At 42.7% G+C, this 21,090-nt stretch overlaps 2 protein-coding genes and 1 long non-coding RNA gene across 5 annotated transcripts; 2 read left to right on the top strand and 1 right to left on the bottom strand.

Moving 5' to 3' along the window:
- Positions 1-2,009: 2,009 nt before the first annotated feature.
- LOC147222655 (microtubule cross-linking factor 3-like) lies at positions 2,010-11,312 on the top strand. Of its 2 annotated transcripts, none has more exons than XM_086166661.1 (9): positions 2,010-2,895; positions 3,369-3,593; positions 4,579-4,737; positions 5,289-5,354; positions 5,755-6,024; positions 6,103-6,486; positions 7,300-7,962; positions 8,612-8,734; positions 11,177-11,312. In XM_086166661.1, the coding sequence occupies exons 1-9, from the start codon at positions 2,749-2,751 to the stop codon at positions 11,228-11,230; spliced, it is 2,091 nt and encodes a 696-aa protein (XP_086022787.1). In that variant the 5' UTR covers positions 2,010-2,748; the 3' UTR covers positions 11,231-11,312. The 2 variants fall into 2 exon arrangements, with proteins under 2 accessions (XP_086022787.1, XP_086022788.1); XM_086166662.1 differs by having other exon boundaries at positions 8,410-8,734; positions 11,177-11,202.
- Positions 3,412-10,014, bottom strand: LOC147222656 (uncharacterized). 2 transcript variants are annotated; one of them, XR_015107663.1, is made up of 3 exons: positions 9,712-10,014; positions 9,317-9,578; positions 3,412-3,629 (listed from the first exon to the last, which is right to left on the bottom strand). It is a non-coding gene; the product is annotated as an uncharacterized LOC147222656 (long non-coding RNA). The 2 variants fall into 2 exon arrangements; XR_015107662.1 differs by lacking the exon at positions 3,412-3,629 and adding an exon at positions 7,828-7,956.
- Positions 11,308-15,194, top strand: LOC147222654 (uncharacterized). Its single transcript, XM_086166663.1, has 5 exons — positions 11,308-11,451; positions 12,500-12,835; positions 13,264-13,343; positions 13,431-14,298; positions 14,390-15,194. Exons 1-5 carry the CDS (start codon positions 11,308-11,310, stop codon positions 14,642-14,644), a joined length of 1,683 nt encoding a protein of 560 aa, XP_086022789.1. The 3' UTR covers positions 14,645-15,194.
- Positions 15,195-21,090: the final 5,896 nt, after the last annotated feature.

The raw sequence follows: 21,090 nt of genomic DNA, 5'->3' as shown, positions 1-21,090 counted from the left end.
ACTCCGTGAGTTACCCAGGAAAGCAGGTCAGTGGCAGAGAATCCTAGGCTAATCTGCCACCAGGTCTCTCCTGAAACTCCAGAGAGCCAATATGGATAGTTAACATATGGCTTAAATATGATTTGGAGTCTCTGAACATATATGAGTCTGCAATAATTTGAAATATACAAGCCCAGTTACTAGCAATCAATTCTGGGTTAGGGATATTGCAGTACAATATGATCTGATCTTTACTCTAAATTGCACTCTCTACACACCTGCAGTTCATTTCTGCAGTTACCTTTGACAAGCACATCACCAACTAGCTGCTCTGTCATCGTGCTGTAGATTCAATAAAAAATCCTATCTAACTTTCCTTTTCTCCAAAGAAGTAATAACTAATCTGTGATAAGTGAAGCCAAGCAGCACCTTACTTTCTTTTCTAGTTTTGGATTTTTCACACACCCTCTGCCTGTCAAGCACATCTCTCTCCTATGATGTTTTTCTATTGTCATCCTTTTCATGTTGCACGACTGCCTGACTCACTGTATACTTACAGGGTCTAGTGTTCTGTAAAGAAATCTAAAGGTGTAGATGTGAATTGTTGACTGGATGAAATGAGTGAGATGAAGTTTATTTGTCCTCCTCTGGGACACAGAGGGATCTAAACCAGAACCTAAGAGGATTGCCAAAGGGCAGAGGCTTTTCAGTCAAAGGCATTTAGCAAAGGTCATTATAACCTGTATCACTACTGCAGCAGGAGTGCGCATAAAATTACTTACTTCTTCTTGCTAGGTATGCAAAGCAAATTATAAATAAACACCCAAATCTTGACAGTGCAAAAATATTGCAAGTGAATTGAGGGCAGCACTTTTTTTACTACCTGCCTTCCTACTACCTTTCTGTCCAGCTCTTTTTTTTTCTTTTATCTATTTTCAAAGTTTACATTTCCATCCATTAATTCTCAATATTGCTTCGCTTGCTTAAAGGGCTGGCGAACCCTGGCAAGAGCACCGAGCAAGAGGCATCAAATGTTTTACGTGCACCCTGAAATGAAATGTAGTCTCTTCGGCACACATTTGCATGTGCGTCATGTGGATAATTTCAAATCTCAAATTTCAAAAATATTTTTTTGGCATATTCCCTAAAACCCATTTCCATTAAAAAAAACAATTACGCTGAACCCATGTATTGCTATATTGTGCAAATAAAATACTGAAATTATTCAGATAACTTGTGCAAAAATGTTATGACGATATTGAAATGACAGGATGATTAAACTGTGCAAACACATTTTAATCTTATGGGTACCAGATTTATAGCCAATACATGTGGTATATGTTCCTTATATCCTCTCAATTTTAATCCCTTATTAAAGCTTATTGCACAATTGTATATACAAGTCAAATAAACACCAGAAAATTGACTTATCCTCTCCTGATGAATAAAATGCAAAACACCCCCAAAAGCCCGGCTTTAAAAATGCATTCACACCACTGACCAATTACATCATTTTCAGGTTTCTTATGACTATGAATATTTTACAACATGCTGCAAAATCCCCGCAGGGTTCATTTTCTCACTCACCGATTGATTTGTCAGACTTGCAAACTGACCTTTCACCCCCAACAATAGACTGGCTATTGGGGGGGTGAAAGGTCAGTTTGCAGGGGTTAAGCCTCGCAAACCTGACCCGCCACTAACTCATCTCATTAGCAATTATATGACTAAGGAGCTCATTCCATCCTAACACAGTGGAAACAGTCAGCATTTCACTGACTCCCTGTAAGGGTGGGACAGACCTTCTGAAGGACCACGGATGAGATTGACGTGAGAACAGCGGCCTCTAGTGGCCGGATTGAGTACTGCCCATGTACCCCTGGGATACTTGGAGAAAAACATTTTCAACATAACATATGCTCAGTTTTAGGGCCAAGAAAAATCACACACGAGATGGGATTATTTTGGGTTTGTGAGGGGAAAAAATAGCCAGTTCAATTGTTTTGTAATTTTCTATTCCCGCACCATTATTCTGAGGCAGTAACATCCAAAGTCACCTAAAAGTCTGAAAATGACAATCAACTTTTACCTGGAAAGAAAGATTCTCTCGAGAACTTTGCTGTTTGAAATAGGTCTTTGATTTGTATATTGATAATAAAAGGTAATTATTTTTACAATCCCACACTTAACGGCGAATCTCAGGTTTTGGTGCAGGAACTAAGATCCGACAGAAGGGGCGCTGCAGCTCCCCATCACCGCTGCAGACAAAAGCGCAGGGAGGACGCAGCGCCGGCTGTCCCGCCACCAGGAAGGGCCGACGACCGGATTCCGACACATCCGAACAGACCTGCAGGGTTTTCGGCTGAAGCACCGGCGTGGTGGTTGCGGGAGGGGGACGGATAGCGAATGGCCCGGGGCCCAGCCGTGCAGGACCCGCCGCTCAACCGGATGCTGCTGAGGCTGGAATGACCGGATGCTGGGCGGATGCTGTCGGCACATTAAGCATCATCCTCTCATCCTTTTCCTCGCACCGATCCGTAAAAGCCTTTCCTGCCGATTTTCGGCTCGCTTTCCGGGAAGGACCCGGCGGTGATCGCCGGCCCCGGAAGTGGGGCGGCGGTGGGTGCCGGCCGGCATCGCCCGGGAGGGACGTGGCCCAGCTGCGGGGCTGCAGAGCTGCGAAGCGGGCCTCGGTTCGGGTTCCGGGAGACGACGATGCTTCGGGGATGAACTGAAACCCTTCCACTGAGGCAAAGAGTTGTCGAGAAGATGCAAACCAAGACGGGCGAAGAGGAGGGTCCCCACGGGCAGCCGGGGCCCGCTGCAGAGGAGACACAGGCGGGGACCGTGACACAGCAGGACCAGGCCCTTCAGGAGGAGATGGAGAGGCTGCTGGAGGAAAACGATGATCTCAAGGTTTGAAACTTTGACGTTTGTTTGCCGTGATATTCACATCATAATTGTTCAATATATAGTCAATAAATAACATCACCTCGTCGACATTTCTTCCATCATCTCCATTTGACCACTTCATGGCGGTGGACTGCCAGACCAGGCCAAATGAGCCACGTTAGATTTGTCTGTTCAACATTATTTCCAGCCCAGGAATATAAATCTAAGATCTGAACAGCAAATCAAAGAAGCTTCACATTGTTTATTGATCCCGCTAGTATAGATTTGCTATAGTTATTCAATACTAGTGTTTTTCCCCCTTTTTTGGCAGACAACAGATCTGTATTTGCAAAAAATATCATTGCAAATTCACATTATCATGCGCGTTTGCCAATACACTGCAGCCTATCCATGTCTTAAACACTTTTTTATGAAGTGACAGTTCTCATGCGCTGACACCGTTGTCACCTCATCCCTGCTGTGCTTCCCCTCCCCAGTGTGAGATTGAAGAGATGCGGACGGAGATGGATGAGATGCGAGACACGTTCTACGAGGAAGACACTTGCCAGCTGCAGGAAATGCGGCGTGAGCTGGAGAGAGCCAATAAAAACTGCCGTATTCTGCAGTATCGTCTGCGGAAGGCCGAGAGGAAGAGGCTGCGTTACGCCCAGACGGGAGAGATAGATGAGGAGCTTCTCAGGAGTCTGGAGCAGGACCTGAAGGTGAAGAAGGGAGGAGGCGCGAGCACTGCCCTGTGTCTGAGAGACTGTTTGCATGATTATTCTGGGAAATATAGTTTAATATAAACTACTCTTGTTCATTCTGAGAGGCTTCTCTGTTGCCTTGAAGCACAGTTTTGCAGAAAACTTAGATACAGGCTCTGTGTCCAGAAATCAGGCTGGGTAGACAGTTATTTGAAAATTATGCCAATGATCTGTTTAAAGCAGGGGTGTCAAACTCCTTTTGGTCTGGGGGCCACATACGACCTCATTTGATGTCAAGCGGGCCGGACCAGTAAAACCGTTACCTGGAAGTAACACTAAGTCCAAATTTTTCCTTTGTTTTAGCGTAAAGGAGATAAACAGGTAAATTATAAAAGCATTTAAAGTTAATGAACGATTCCTCTAAAAAATACATGACGAATTAGACGAATAAGAAAAATTAATATTAATAAAGAATTGAAAAAATTACACCCTAAAATATTGTTGATCTTGTCACTGTGGGACAATTTATCACTAGAATTTATTAGAGAATTGATTGGTCGCATGTATAAGAGGAGGTATAATGTTTACAAGGCTAATGGTGGCTGTTGTGGTTATTAAATCAATCAGCCAATTTTTTTTGCTGTCGTTTTTGTGTTTTTTATAAAAATAAGAACAGAAAAGATCATGTTAGTAATGTCACCAGACGTTTTTCCATCAAAAAATAATTTTGTTTTCAAATTTTGAAGCAAAAAAATACATTGCAAAGTTAGTTTTTCATTTTTTCCATTTTTTTTTTTTTTTTTTTTTTTTTCGAAACCCACCTTTTAAAACCTCCAGATGCATGTGAGGAAAAACACGCGGGCCACACTAACACAAAGATTTGATTTCAGGCAGGGGGCCACAAAATATTGTTCCGAGACCCCTGTTTTATAGCCTTTGACCTTGAGAGAAACTAAAACATGTAAATCTGTGACTTGAAAATAAACAAAACAACCTGCCACAGGTGGCGAAGGATGTCTCTGTGAGGCTGCACCACGAGCTGGAGAAGGTGGAGGAGAAGCGAACGAAGACCGAGGACGAGAACGAAAAACTCAGACAGAAGCTAATCGAGGTTGAAGTCACGAAACAAGCTCTGCAAAATGAACTAGACAAATCCAAAGAGGTGATTGCATGCTTATCCGCTCCTTCTGCTGTGAGAAAGCAAGATAAACCATTGCTAATTTATTTTCACATGTAGAAACCTTTTAAGCATAACATTAGGCTAACTGTTAGCCCTAGCATGAGTTGGAATGAGGGTATATTATTTTGTCACAGTTAGTCTGCAGTACTATAGTTACAACTGGCAATGTATTTCTGCAGTATCACGTGACATTTGATTTTTTGAGGTTTTTTTACCCCAAGATTGACTTCAAACTGAATATTACATTTCATGTCTGTCTGATCTGGATCTGACATCTCTCCGATTACTAATACCCGGCGTATCAATCTGATGCGGCCCGTTTATTACAACCAGTTCAATGATATAATGTATTGAAAAAGGTTTGAACTGACCATCTTGGCTTGAAATGCATCAATTAGTTGTGCTCATAAATATCATAAACTATCTCTGCATCAACATCTGCTGTCAATGAGCCTGTACTTTAAAACCCATTTGTCTCTCTCTTTTTTTCAATTATTTGTAATATAATTATTCATTGTGCTGTGGTCCAATAGTCTCAAAAGAGAAGAGGAAGCAAAGATGTGAAGGCAGATAAGAAACCAGCACAGACTCCTACTGAGGTGAGCAGTGACTCATTCATTGTCTTTTCAATCACAATAACAAAAACACTTTCAAAGGTAACCTAACCTCCTTTTTATTCTTTTGACATTTGTGAACTTGACCAACATGATGCATTATTCATTAATAATGTAACAAGCCAAATACAGCCACAATCTTAAGACGGTGACGTTCATTTGATTGAAAGCCGCAGTACTGCAGTAGCTGCGGTACTCCAAAGTAAGATGTCTCGGCTCAGAAAGTAACACAAAATCCTCTTTTCATTTTAATCTTAAGTCTTTCTCTCCTCATATGTGATTGCATAAACCACCCAACTGAATTTAAACATGGAATATCAGCAGATTGTACGCCTTTACGCAAACGTATGCACACGTCTGCAACCTGCATCCTCTTCGTTTCCAGGAGGACAACGAAGACCTTAAGTGCCAGTTAGCTTTGATAAAGGAGGAAGCTTCGCTTATGAGGAGGAAGACGGCAAAGATAGACAAAGAGAAGGACCGTCTGGAGCAGGAGCTCCAGAAGTACCGATCCTTCTACGGGGAACTGGACAGCACTCATCCTAAAGGAGAAGCTGGGGGGCCGCCTACCACAAGGGAGTCGGAACTGAAGCTAAGGCTCCGCCTTGTGGAGGAAGAGGCAAATATTTTGGGGAGGAAGATCGTGGAGTTGGAGGTAAGGGCCAACACGGCACGAGCTGATCGGTTTTGAGAAGTCACGAGATCGCCGAGACGGCTTCCGTATTGCCTTCAGGTGGAGAATCGAGGCTTGAGGGCCGAGCTTGACGACCTCCGTGGCGAGGGAGAGGGTGAGGGAAGCTCCGGGAGCGGAGCGATGGGCGGTTCGGGGTCCGGTCGAGGTCTCGGGGATGACCTGACGGAGCTCCGGCAGCAGCTGCAGCTGGTGGAGGATGAAGCGGAGCTCTTGCGGAGGAATCTCGCTGATGTGGAGGAGCAGAACCAGAGGGTGACAACTGAACTGAACAAGTTGCGATTCAAGGCTGGTACACATGAGGGAGGTGCGAGGCATGGAGGGGGAGGAGGCGCAGGAGGTTCTGGCATCGACGGAGTCAAGGCAGAGGCCATGCAGGAAGAACTGAAGGCGGCAAGGCTTCAGATCAATGACCTGAGTGGGAAGGTATGCAGAAGCATGATATTGACCCAAACGTGATCGTTATAAACCGGCCCAAAACACTGATACCTGGTGAAGTTAACTATGTAAACTATGCTTGGACGTATACATCCAAACTATGGTTGTTGACTGCAGAGGAGTTCTGAAGGACTAGGAGAGTAAAGATTAAAAAAGAAATTTAAAAACAGAAAAACAACTAATGGGCTAGACCAGGGGTCGGCAGCCTTTATCACCCAAAGAGCCATTTGGATGTGTTTCCCCGCTGTAAAGAAAACACCGGGAGCCCGACAACCCTTTTGTAATTTAAAATGAATTAACGTGGCATATTAAATTATTTTTTTTGCCTTTATGCCGTGCGTAAACAATGCATTGCATTTTTTTAAATCCGCAACTGCAGAGAAAACGACATTACATTTCTGCATGCAACAAAATACTTTGAACTCCAAGGTTGAAGGTTACTTTTAAGCAAAATACTCATTATCTATTTGAGTGCTTCTTGTATTTATGAAAAAAAAGCCGAACTTAAACTATCCATCAGCATCGAACCTAAAATGTCATCCTCTCTCTGTGTGCTGTTGTTCTTTCACTGCCGCAAAAAATATTTTAACGCGTTTTTATTTAGATGTTGCAAGATCGCCATAACCTTCACATTTGAGATAACATTTAAAAATGAACAAACAAAAATAAAATGCATTTTAATTGAATACCCGTTAACTATTTTCAAAAGCCGGGGGTGTTGCCGACCCCTAGGCTCGACCTTCATTTCCATGCATCAATTCCATGACGAAAACCGACGCCGCCGCTTCTCCTTCCCTCCAGGTGATGCAGCTGCAGTACGAGAACCGCGTTCTCCTCTCCAACATGCAGCGCTACGACCTCGCTTCCCACCTGTCGCTGCGCCCGAGCCCGAGGGACAGCGACGCCGAGAGCGACGCCGGCGGCGCGACGAGCGGCCGCAGAGAGAGCGACGAGGACTCGACCTCCTCCAGACTGCTGCCGCCTCACCGCAAGCGCGAAGGTCCCGTGGGCGGCGAAAGTGACTCGGATGAAGTCAGAAACAATAACGGCAGCAGTCGTAGCATGACTCCCACCAGGGGCCTCTATACGCCCACCGGGCCCGAGGGCGCCGCCTCCCCCAGTCTGACCCGCTTCCTGCCGGGGGATCGCTGCAGCCTGCGCGACAGGCAGCAAATGATTGACATCCGAGTGGAAGCGGAGAGGCTCGTTCGAACCATCGACCGGTTGATCGCTGACACGGCGACCATCATATCGGAGGCAAGGGTGTACGTCTCCAATGGGGACCTCATGTTCGGGCGAGGCGGGGAGGAGGGAGGAGAGGATGACGGGGGCAGGATCAGGGAACATGAACTGCTTTATCGCATTAACGCCCAGATGAAGGCTTTCCGGAAAGAACTGCAGGCCTTCATAGACCGACTGGAAGTGCCGAGGCTGGAAGACAGGGAGGCGGAGGAGCCGCTGTCGGTGAGAAAACGTACATGTTCAGAGTATTCACGACAACTGGGCAAAAAAGAATAAAAGTAATAAAATAAAAAAAATAAAAAAATTCCAGTATTAAAATAATATGATTACATTAGAACACAATAAATTGAATGTCCTGCAGATTCAATGTATTTGCCTGTCAGTTTTAAAATTTTCTGTGTTGCTTATGTTCTTGACAATATTTATGTAAATTGTTGAATTTTTTTGTGAACAATTAGTACATTTAGCGAAACGGTGAATTTGATAATAAGTAATGTGTCACGGTTTTCAATATTTATAAATGATATATTGCCCAGACTAGAACACAGTTTAAGTTACATTATAGTGCGGGAAATCTGTCAACTGATTAATTTTGATTTTTTTTTTTCTTTGTTTCACTTAATTTAACTTCTCCTTCCCCATTCTATTTGTGTCTCTTCTCCCGCCCAGATGTTTCAGCCCATCATTCTGCTTATCCTCATACTTGTGTTGTTCTCATCACTCTCCTATGCCACCATATTTAAACTAGTCTTTCTTTTTACACTTTTCTTTGTTTTGTGAAGTAGAACCCCCCCTCATTTACACCATCCCTCTTTTGTTTTTTTCCGCTGTTGATATTTTTTGTTCCCTCCCCACATCATTTGTTGCCAAGGTTACCAAAAGCGCAGGAAAACATCAGCAATTCTCAAAGCGACAGTCGAATTCATGGCAGAACACCAAACAGATGACTACATTATCCATAACAGACTGCAGTCTGCATCATTCCCTCCTGAAGGTGAGCTGCACCGTGCACTTGCACTGACAAAAATGTGTGTTTAAGCACTTTGCTGTCCCATCCATCCATCTTCTGCCGCTTATCCTGCACTCCCAGCTGTCATCGGGCTAAAGACGGGGTACACCCTGGACTGGTCGACTTTGCTGTCCCATTCCTTTTTAAAACATTGTCCCCAGTCCAATTTGTTTGTCACAGATCAGATACATGTTGTGCTTATGAGCGACTGACACTTACCAGGCAATTTCAAAGGTATCTGATTTCAGCAGAGCAGAAAACGGTGTGAGCTTACATTTATGTAAACAAGAGTTAGAGGTTATATAGGTTCAACATTCTGTACAATCAACTTAAAGGTCGCCAAGATCTAAATCATCCCATGACCTGGTTTAAACTCCCACCTAAATACTTTTCTTCTCGTATCAGATGTCACCCTGCATTTGCATTCCAGAACATTCAATGAAAGCGTTTGCACTGGAAAGTAACGAAAGGGCAATGTTTGGTTTTGTCCCTTTCTTTAACCCCTTAAGGGATTTATTGCCGTTTACTAGGGGAAGACAACAGGTGGGGAGATGATGGTGATCTTACCGGAGCTTAAATCTGGCAGGAATTCTCATGATCATATCCAATGCCGAAGGTCTTGTCCGTCCGCCCCAAAACTCTCGACCGGGCCCCCGATTGGAGGCGAGTATTAGCAATCGATGGTGTGACAGATGGGCAGCAGCAACTGTCTTCAGACGTCAGAGTGATGTATAGGTCCCGGGATCAAATAACACCCGGATGTAGTCAGACATTCCACGCATTTCTCTCATTCACGTAATCTTCAAAATATCTTAAAACCGGCAGAATCCTGGTGAATTCAGTGCGAAGAGCACAATAAATGACCTCATTAGTATGGTCAGAAAAGTCTAGCAATTTCTTTTTCTTGCTTATGATTAATAGAGATATTACCGACACATTAGTACTCATGGTGTTATACTCACCCAATTGGCATCTCTTGGAAAATGGTTTGTTGCAGAGGGCCGGTCACAAGACAGAATCTGCCCGAGCATCCTAAAGCGGAGTAGCAACAGAGAAGCTCATTGGCCGTGAGAGCGCAGCAGCTGAAATAGCAATGTAAACACTTTCCCTCTCTTCGTGAGCCCCGGTAATTATAGCCAGGAGGATGGTGACGACAGTTGTCCCTTGGAGACTTCAAATGCACGAATAAATTTGACATTATGATACGTGATCCCACCTACACAGGCACTCGCACGTAAACACCAGGGAGCGTTATAAAGGCCCAACGCTCCGGCTCGGACAACTTGTTTACGCTTTTGTTCACCACTTCAGACTTAGCCCCTCCACGCTGGGGCGTGACTAAGGGTAGGGGTCCCTTTAAATTCAGTCAGCAGGGGATTTATGTAACACGGTAGAGGAAAATCAAAGCGGCAGCAAGGGACAGAGGCACTTGGTAATTAGGCAACGGGAGGAAACCTATCGGAGAAGTCAAGGCACCAGTGTACAGGATCTAGACTGTTCTGAGGATTTACTGAAAGACTGAGAAAAACTGCTATAGAACAAGGTAAGGCTAGCCATTTTGATTGGATTTATATCATCGGAAAAATTGTAGAGTTGTAATACCAAAAAAAAAAAAAAAAATCAAAACAATTTTTTTATGCACTTAAATTGTCCTTAATTTATCTAGTATTTAATTTAAAAATGTTTTTTTCTTGGTATCTTAACCCTTGATGCACCCATATTCTGGCTGGTACGCACAAGTTAATGGATCATTCTAGAGTGTCTCAACACATTAGTGGTGGGAGGGAAGCTGGTGGTACATTCGGACGTCTTCAAGCAGGATATATTCAGTAATTGCAACAACTTAAACCGTGTCTGTCTAATTACATCATGCCCTTATCTTATCTTATCTTATCTTATCTTATCTTATCTTATCTTATCTTATTTCATCCAATCCCATCTTATCTTATCCCATATCATCTCATCTCTATCTAGGTTTGTAAACCAAGAATAATAGAATGATACATACAGCTGTGTTTGAGCTCAAGCCCGCAGAAATTGGGCCATGTTTTTACGAATTCCAAGAAATTGGCCACCCCAGTCACATGCCTGACATTCTTCTCTCTAGTGAAGTGTACAGCGACGTGTTGGAGGTCAAAGTAACCAAGAGTCTAAACATACTAATGGTGTCATGCAACAATCCTGTCCACACGTGCTACATAGGTAGTCTTACATGCCTGTGAATTTTGGACAAGAACGCGAACACAGGTATCTTAAAATATCTGACCTCTTTAGTGTCAGATAGATCCCGACTGATAAATCAAGTGACTTAAACGGCCGGTTTACGGTTATGTACAAATGTAGACAGATGAAAATGATTTATTTGACCCCAAACAGGATGTGCCTGCTCACTCATGACTTTTATCGCCCATGATTTTGTCTACTTAGTGTTTCCACACCATTGATCCTTCCGCCGCTCTCCGGCAACTCCACCGACTGTGACCTCTGACAGGAGAGTGAAAGAGGAGAAAGGGGAAATAGCCGTTTAAAACAGCCTTGCGTATTGAGTGGCCTGCATCATGGCAGCCATTGACCTGGAGCGTGGGCTGGAACACAGTGGCCGAAACTGGGGAAAAGAGAGGCTGGAGCTGATGGACAACTTTGACTCAGAAATGCAAGAGTGGGAGGACCAGCTTCAGGACATCCAAAGAAAAATAGAAGAGGTAAGGGTTGAAAAGGAAACTGCCTGATGATGGAATATCATGCCGATCCGCACGACATCCACCTGCCATATACTGGCTTTAGCAGTGTTGTGAATCTTGCTCGGATTCTTAAGTTTTATTTCAGTTGTACAACTAGGATAGAAATGTCTGCAATATTAGTTTTGTAAAGAATCAGCAGTGCTTTAAATAGACAAATAAAAAAAATCAGCAGCAGTAAAGAGAAGTTGGTTCTTTCTCTTGAGTATTATTGCAGAACATTGCTTAGTTCAAGAAGAGAACTCCTGAGAGATTCTCCTGATTTTTTCTTGTCAGAGTGTTTACAAGATCTGCAACATGTGAAGAGATCTTTGGATAGTCGAATATATGGTGTCATTTAACTTTTTTTTTTTTTTTTTTACCAACAATAATATCTAGAGTTGTGTAGCGTGTTCTGTCATTTTAATTAACAATCCCTACTGAAGATCCATACTTGAATGTGTGAACATGTTCACGGATTTGTTTCCAGGTTTTTGAGCTTCTTTGCCTCGCAACATTTTGTGATCATTAGTGTGTGTGTCTGGGTGTGCACGCGTCAGCGCACACATGCATGCGCACAGATTTCACATAATAAATGTTGGCAGCACATGGGCAAACATGTGGCCTTGTTTTAGCAATGATACAAACACATGTTAACAAGCTAATTAAAATGTGATGTGCTGACAGACCTCTCTCTCCTTCTCTGTCTCTCCGTCCCTCACACACACACACACACACACACACACACACATGTGCACACACAACTTCTCAAACTCCAATTGAAAGCAGATACTATGGGAGGTACCTAGAGCTGAAATCCTTGTGCAGTGTGGAGTATCATGTGTTAATCTTATATATAGGTTAGATTGTGCAATGATTTTGAGATACTTTTAAGATTTGTCTTGATGCACAACACCATAGTGAACCATGTTTTTAAACGCAATAAATGCATAGCACAATAAATGCAATATCTAAAGAATAACATGAAATAAGCTAATTGCTCTTAATGCTTTCTTTTGCTTTCATTATTCAGCTGTACACCGAAGTCCAGGCCCGCAGAGGAGGTAGTGACATCGCTACCGGCAACATGAAAAATGGCAGCCAGCTCGAATGTGGCCTCGGGCACCATGGAAATGGCCTTTTCACGCCTGCCCTTAACAGCAAGGACCACACTGGAGCGATAGCTGTGCCAAATCACCATGGCAGCGGTTGTAACTATGGCCCAAACGGGTACAATTATGCCACGAGTAGTCAGAACAACTACGGTTGCAGCCCCACCAGTGGTGTGTCTGAGATTGGAGACCTGTTGCAGGATTACCTTGGCCAGGAGAAACCGGCCAGCAGGAAGAATACCGGAGCTCGCCACGTGGTGAGTGAATGGAAAAAATATCTTCAAGTTGTCACTTCCAAGAAAATTGATGAAGAATAATACAAGTCACAGCCGTGATTTAAGCCAGGAATATATTAATAGCAGGTTGCCATATCATTCAATTCCTCTAATAAACATAGGTTACCAGATAGGACTCACTTGCTTTTCCTTTGCCAACTTTTCAGTGAGCACATTGACAGTGCTGTCAGGAAGGCAGCCGAGATGTTTAACTGTTTTCTGTTGCACATGAAATGCCAAGTGCACTTGGTTTGGCAGTGATATACTGAGTGCTCATTACGGGTCATTTAAGGTTTGGTTTAAGTCAAAGTACGGAAGAAGTACAGAAGAATGCAAATTCAAAGTTGGTCATGTTGGTGTGGATTGTTGCAGGATATTCTGTTCACATATTTTTTTTCCATTTCTCTTAGCGCTTTAGTGACACAATCAAGGTGAGTCAGGACACGCCTGGATGCCAGGATGATATCCAAAAAAGATCTGGAAATGTAAGGTAAGTAAGGGACGTGGCACCAAAGCCAAATGTACTTGTTCGACATAGTGGCCCTTTTCTAATGTCTGTTTTTTTATATGATGCCAGGGTCGGTCAGGAGCAGTTTTTGGGCAGTCCGGAGCAGAATGAAAACAGGAAAAACCGAGTGTCTCACATGAAGTGTTGCCCCAACAAAGAAAACACGGGTGGCAAACCTCCACTCGGACAAAAGGATACAACTGCTTTCCAATCCCGCTCGACCTCCCAGCTACCGGTTGCCGCCCCAGAGTCTCCTGCTCAGGACCGGAAGTGCTTAAGTCCAGGTGTCCTTGGTGATAAGAAGTGCAACAGTCCTTCTATTCTCAGGAAGTTTGGAGCCATGCTACAGGAAAATGAGGGCAAATTGCTCACAGATTCGGGGGTGGTGACCCAACAGGCTACCGAATCAAAGTGCCCGACCCCTGTCTGTCAACGCAGAGCTCGCGGACTTTCTCCCGTAAATGGCAGGTGTGTCCAGAAATGCAGAGCAGATTCTGATGTCTGGACACCAGAGATGGAGCCTAGCCAAGAGTGGGGGTCGGTGGTGGACTCCGGCAGACAGATCCACAAGGATTTGAGAGGTAGTCATTCTGTAGGATCCCCCACTAGTCCCCAACTCTCCCAGAGGAGGGCACAGGTGGCAGGGAGCCCAAAGATTAGATCCAGGGCCAACAGTATGTCTGAAAGGGATGGGGGACAGGCTCAAGGTGAGAGAGCAAGGAAGCCTTCATCCCATCTTGGTGAGCCCAAAATGGACTATAGGGCCTCAAGCACTGCCTATGGAGCTCAAAAGATCCAGAGGGCTGGATTAGCGAGTCAGTCAGAGTTGCCACACTGCGGCAGAGACGAAGACCTGATTGAGCTGCTGGATATGCTGGAGATCCAACACGAGTACAGCTCAAGTCCCAGAACAGCTTACAGGCAGGATCCACAGCAGGTGAATTTCATTGCGCCCTGGTATCAATAAGCTTTTAAGTCTTGTAGTTAATGCTGGATGTTGACTTGTGACTTCTATTCATTCCACTCAGGTAAATCCAGTCCAGTTGTCCCCCAAACCTAAGGAGAGCTTCTCCCGTCCCGCACGGCCAGCAAACCAGCGGCCTCCTTCCAGATGGGCTGGCCGGACCCCGACCGCCATAATCAAAACGCCATCAGGCCCAAGGTACCAACCCCCAAGTCCCCTGACTTACTCCCCTAGCCAAATGACCAGAACCTCAAGTCCTGCAACAAAACAAAGGCCAACTGTTTCCTATTCTTTTCAAACCGAGACCATCATTATGTAATAGCCTTTCTGTTTTCTGATCAATCTGAAAACGCGTTGTTCCCAGCCGACATCCTCTCTCCCTGTAAATAGTAAGGACTGTTCCCGAATGCAAAGTGATTTGAGAGAGTTGCTTAAAAATGATCCACGCCAAACACTCCATGACAGAAAGCGTCCGCATCCTTCAGTGTTGCTGTGGTTTTTTGCATTTTCTGGACTGAAACTTGGTCAAAACATCAGAGTAGTGTTTAGTCGTCATTCCCTTTTTCTGTTCAGTTTCAGGTGTTCCTATATAGAGGTTTTTGCACTCAACACTTGTTTGAGGGTGCATGCGTATGTGTTGAATCCTCATAGAAACCCGGTTGAATCAAATGCAACTTGTCCACCAGTGTGAGTACATTCATTTCTAACAGTTCCCCTGGCAACAACCTGCTAACTGTCATTATGTGTGTTTTACTGTATCATACTGTCAAATTAATATATTTAAGATGTTTAAATAGCAGTTGTGAGAAATGAATATGCCTTTTAATGTATTTTTCTTGATAATAAATATGACTGTGTTTTGAGATAAAGACTCAATCTCTTTCTGTTTTGGAATGACTTGACAGATTTGACTCATTATCAGTGGCTCATATTTCAGGATGCTGATGACTTTGGCCATTTAAATCTTGTGGATATCTGACACCAGCTGCTACTTGCATGCCATTACAACAGCAGTTCAGTCCCTGCTCAAGTGATGATATGTGTCACAGGAAATGCGCTAACTGCTCCACTAACTTCAACCCATTACTGGTTGAAGCAACCCTGAGTAAGCAGGAGAGTTACGCTGGGCGGGATAATCGATATTTCAAGGTTTCATTTGTAATTTCAAGAACTGTTATACAACAAAATGAATTGATTTCTGCACTGCAAGCGATCGCAGCGTGATAGTGTTGTCAACAACATCGCTATTTCCGGACTCCTCCGTCTTTTATAAAAGAAACCACTGGACACAAACAATGAGTAAATCCAATATTTCAAAAACCTTGTCATTTTTGCAGAGTAGTCAACATCACTGCACATGTGCAGGCTCATCCACAGTGTACACAAAGGCTGCCAAACCGTGGAAGGTGGTGTAATGGTTGGGAGTGTGTAAGGAAGTCTCTTGGTCCCATTTTGCCTCAGCTTGTCACACAATCTTCTGGTGTTGGATGGCACCAAAGACAGAAATAGCAAGCGTGACGTGTGTTTTGGTGCCAGAAATCTTAGCCCGCTGTCTTTAGGGGGTATAAATAAATAGATGAGGGGCGAGGCATTCACCCAAATTTGTTTGCGTATCGGGAATTTATCGTTTTTCTCAAAAATCTCATGAATCAACAGCCCTGTCTGGTTCTGCATTTGTTTAAACAGTAATTATTGAACTCATCTTCTTTTTTTTTTTCTTTTTACCTCTTGTTGTATGCTTGCCCATGTGTAAACGGACAGTCCCATGTTACTGGCTGACACCTCCTTAAGCAGCATGGAGGTATTTTAACTAGGCAGTTCTCTTGGCCACCTCTCATATATCTCTATTGACTGCATGACACAAGTGTCACACAGGATCCGCAATATTTAGAGCACAATAAATACATTTCTTTTTCCTTAGTGCTTTAGTTTTGGCTCCCTCTGTCACTCCCATCTTGTCCTCCTTTGTTCCCTGTTCCTCCGGCCAAGGACATTTTCACCAGACAGGCACTGCATGGCAGGGCTTGGCACTGCATGCCTGCTAATAAACAGCCCATTCATGAGACATATAAGAGAGATGTGGAAATGGAGCGCAAGAGTAGACTGCTGAATAAATGAGAAAAAGTCATACAGAAGAGATATTACCGATTAACTACAAAAAATAGTACAGCATAATAAAACTAGTGCACACATTACATTTAAGTAGCTGTCATTACAGCTATTAATACGTTTGCAGGGGTTGTTTTTTTTGTCTTGTGTGTACCACAGTGTGTGTAGTTGTGTACATATAGTATTCGCTGAATGGGGATCAGAAGGTGGCATAGGATCGCTTCAAAGGTTCACCTTTTCCTCAATTTTTTTCTGCAACCGCTTTCGAACACACGCGCTGTGATGTAAGATCATCCACTACCCGAAAGCTGTATATGTTCACATCAAATCATATTTAAACTAACAGCCCCCAGTGTAAAGTCGGCATGTACTCCGACTTAGTTAATGTGACAAAGTTTCTCAAAGCAGGGCAAGTTAATGCGTTAATGAGTTTCAAATCCGACTGGGGGGACGGTTATTTTCAGCGGAGACACCTGTGAAAATGCCCCATTAAACTGAATTTGTGGTCACTGCAGGGAACCATTTCCCCTGAAGAGGTGCAGAATTTAATGAAAAACATGGCACTGCAATGCACTCAGACCTATAAAACGTGTAGATCAAGTTTAATATCAGAAAATATGGAAAAATCATACACAAATATGTACCGCAAACACATATTCACACAAAAACAACACTTTATAGAGGACACAGGATTACATTTTTACAACTACATTGTTGCCAGCTTTAACAATTGATAGTAACTGGGTGTGTAAACATCTAAACAAACTGGAAAATAACCTGATTTTCTTTTAATATCATTACTTCTGTATGAAATGCAGAAAAAACAATGTTTATAGTCTCCATGAATGCAGTCTTTTATACACACATATTGAGACAAACATATATAAAACATGTACAACCATATGAATATAAACATTTTATTTCAGGAGCGTGAATGAAAGATTTAAAATAATGACATGAAGTGAAAATGTAATTGGTTAATGTCATAAACAACTTGACCACAAGAGTTCTTAAGTAGACTCTGTGATTCTGAGTATTTGTCAGCTGCTCCAGGAACAGACATGAAATAGACAGCTAAGTATCGCTTTTAGTTTTTTTTCTCCGCGTATAACAAAAATAAGCATACAATGTTGGGACCACAAACATAAAGAAGGCCAAACAACCACAAAATCAAACTATTTTATTCATGGATTTTTTCTTGTCTCGCTATCTTCTGTCCTCTGCCTTTCTATTTATATTTATATTCTTATTTATTTCCTTTTTTTAACATTAGAATTGTTACGCTGCTGTGGCAAAGGAATCAATAAAGTTTATCTTATTTTACAGTGATGTCCAGTCTGTCACTATATCATATTATATCATATTGTATTATATTATTTTATATTATATTATATTATATTATATTATATTATATTATATTATATTATATTATATTATATTATATTACATTATATTATATTATATTATATTATATTATATTATATTATATTATATTATATTACGTGGATATTTCTCCTATAAAAGTTAATGGTCTGCAGACTTTCGCATCAATTTCACAAGAGCCATGGGGTCAAGTGCGACACAGTTTACTTTTTACTCTGTCACCCACGTGCACACCCATGAGCATCTTGGTACAGGGATGTTTCCTTTTTTCAAAACCGAGAAAATTGAACATTTTAGTTAGGAATCTTTGGGAAGCACATAGAAGAACAAATCCGTCGCCCCATCAACTGGTTATTTAAGATATGTTTTTAGACATTACATTAATGTAACTATGCTCTCTGTGTTATTACTCAGAGAAAGCTTTGAGGTATCTGAATAATCATTTATTTTTGATGATACTCTACATCAATCACAAGATCATTTATAACTTTAAGCCTTGTGGAATTTCTGAGTTGTCAGTGTTAAGAATACAAACCAAATTGCAGCATGTTAGCCTCCCGTAAAAGTCAACTGTTGTTTATTGAGGGAGAGAGTGTTGACGGCTTATATTATTAATCTAGAGGTCGAGCCTTTTAGACCTAAGGTGTGCTTTTTAAATCCTACCACTCTGCACTTCAATTTTTCACCCACTTTATCCACAAGGTACAAAAACTTCCCCCGACTGTCGGAGCGGAGCTGCTGTGACCACACGGCCCGCTCCATCTTCGTCCACCTGTCCAAGCTGTCAGTGCGTCCGGGTCCTTCCATTGAAATGGTCATCTCAAATGCCGTACGATGATTGCGGCGAGGCAAGAGGTAGGACCATCAAGGACAGGCGAGACGGCCCCAAAGGGGTCTTGAGAATCTCGGGCCTCTCCATTAAAATAGAATAGGGCCAAATATCTCCCCTTGAAAGACAACCTGTGAGGCTCGCCTTTCAAAACAAGAGCGGTCGCTCTCGTGGGACTGGCAACTGCTGCTGCCCTGCAGAGGGGACTATAGTGCTCTGTTAATCGTGTGATGAATGAAACATTTTAATTTGAATGCAGGGGATCAGTGAGGGGAAAGTAATTACACACACACACACACACATACACATGCGGGGCTAAATGCTGACAGGCCTTCTCAAAGACGGCCTTTGAAATTTGTAGTCAGCACTGTGAAACTTTCCTGGACATAAAAAAGGAAATTAGGGCTGCCAAGTTGCAAACTCACACATCACCGGTGGGTTCAAGAATCCTCTTTGCCTCTTGTTTATCTGAAGGTCTGATAGAAAGTATCTTTAAGTGAGATTAAGATTTTTTTTGGTTGAACTGTGATATGTCTCCATGAATGCCTCAATTAAACATTGAATTTTTATGGAAAGTCTGTAAACGCAGCCTTGATATTAAGAAATGCTTCTATTTTCATCTATCTGGTCACCAGATTAGCTGGATGAGAGTCAGTTTAACATGATAAATACAAGTCACACAGGGAAATATGATGCCGCAACTAGCACTTGGTTAGCATAGCTCATGATCTGGACAGGAGGGAGGGATAAGAATAAGAATAGGAATAAGAACAACTTTATTTATCCCGAAGGAAATTGTTGAATTGATGGGGGGGCAGTCGGCCCAAAAGTAGTAAAAGTCTCAGCGGCTCTGAATCTTGTTGCTGCTCACGCCACAGAGAGCTTACAGACAGTTTTGCGTTGTTTGCCTGGACCAATCAGCACCTATCTCTTCTGTATATTTTTATACAAATCCATACACATGCATGAAAGCATGCACACATGCATGCACACATGCAGTGTGTGTGTGCGTGTACATTTGTGTATGTCTTTGTAAAAAAAAACAAAAAAAAACCCTCACTAACCCAAGCTTACTGTGCTGTATATTTCCTGTGCATCTTGTATTTGCAAGTGTATTTGCAGTCCCGATGTCCTCTATTGTAAGTCGCTTTGGATAAAAGCGTCTGCCAAATGCAATGTAATGTAATGTAATGTAATGTAATGCATGCTTTTCCAGCCCCCTTGTAAAGAACACTGAAAAACAAAGTTACACACCTTCGCTCCTGCGAATATATTAATGAAATCAAATGGATGCTCACTCTAAGAGCACTTGTTAGGTCAGTTGTTTATGTCATTTAAAATAAATCCTGCACACAACATGGACATGTCACTCCAGAAATCTGTCCACCTGCCACCGTCGATGCCTAAATTGTTCAACATTTAGCTACTTGCCTGAATAACCTCTCAAATCTTTATATCTTACCTGACGCAACAATAACTAGAAGGCAAACATGATTTATTATGCACCAAAAACAGAAAGGGACCGAATGTGCAATACTATGAAACCACATTTAGAACTGGCAAATGCCCAGAATATAAATATTTAAGATTTTAGAAATCATCGCTGTAATGACACATCGCTGTTAAAAACGGTTCAGTGGCACCAGGCTCAGCAAGATGTGTCACTCGATATGCAACGATGGCGTTAGCCCGATGATCATTGCAGAAGCAATGATGTCATTTGTGGCTCCTGTAGCAGTGAGATACCCTGTCTATGAATCTCAGACTTACGGTTTGAAATATTCACAACGTAGATAAATGTAAAGATATATGTGCCAAGTCGGACCGCCAGGGTCTTATGGCGTGTCAGTGAAGCCGCTGCCCTCAATACCAATGCGACATTATGATTTATCAGCATATATCTTGCAAATTATTGAAAGTATCAACCTTTCTGGGGGTTTATTATAGTTTAATATTGTCAATATTTGTTAATACCAGGCTGATCGGGGCCCCTAAATGTAGCAATTGCACCATTTGACAACCATTCTGACATAGCAGACAAGTAAGATGGCAATAGTCTTTTCTTGGAGTGCATTAACAGAAACCACAAAGTGACCTTGCGCCACAGAAATTAAGTCATAAATAATCTTCACAACAACAATGCTTTACTATGAGGCCTCCATGGTGGCGATAGATGTGAGCGTGACAGGACTATTTGTAGAGGGACTGGATACTGAGCATGTATTTTCTATAGATGAAAAAGGGGGGCTACAGAAGGCATTTGACCAGGATATGATAGCGCATAGGAAGCAGTTAAAGGGCAGCCATGTGTCTGAAAACATATACCGTAGTAGATCTGTCTCCTGTCTGTCTGTATGTGGGAAAGGAAAACTATGTCTGGCACTATCACATATTGCATGCCCAGACTGTGTGCAGACAGGGAGGTCTTATCATGCGAAGACTTT

This window comes from Fistularia commersonii, chromosome 20, assembly GCF_037954325.1.
Source record: "Fistularia commersonii isolate RoL2024-O1a breed Wild chromosome 20, RoL_Fcom_v1.0, whole genome shotgun sequence".
Lineage (NCBI taxonomy): Eukaryota > Metazoa > Chordata > Actinopteri > Syngnathiformes > Fistulariidae > Fistularia > Fistularia commersonii.
The sequence above is the reverse complement of the archived record's forward strand: the minus strand, read 5'-3'. Positions and strand labels throughout refer to the sequence as shown.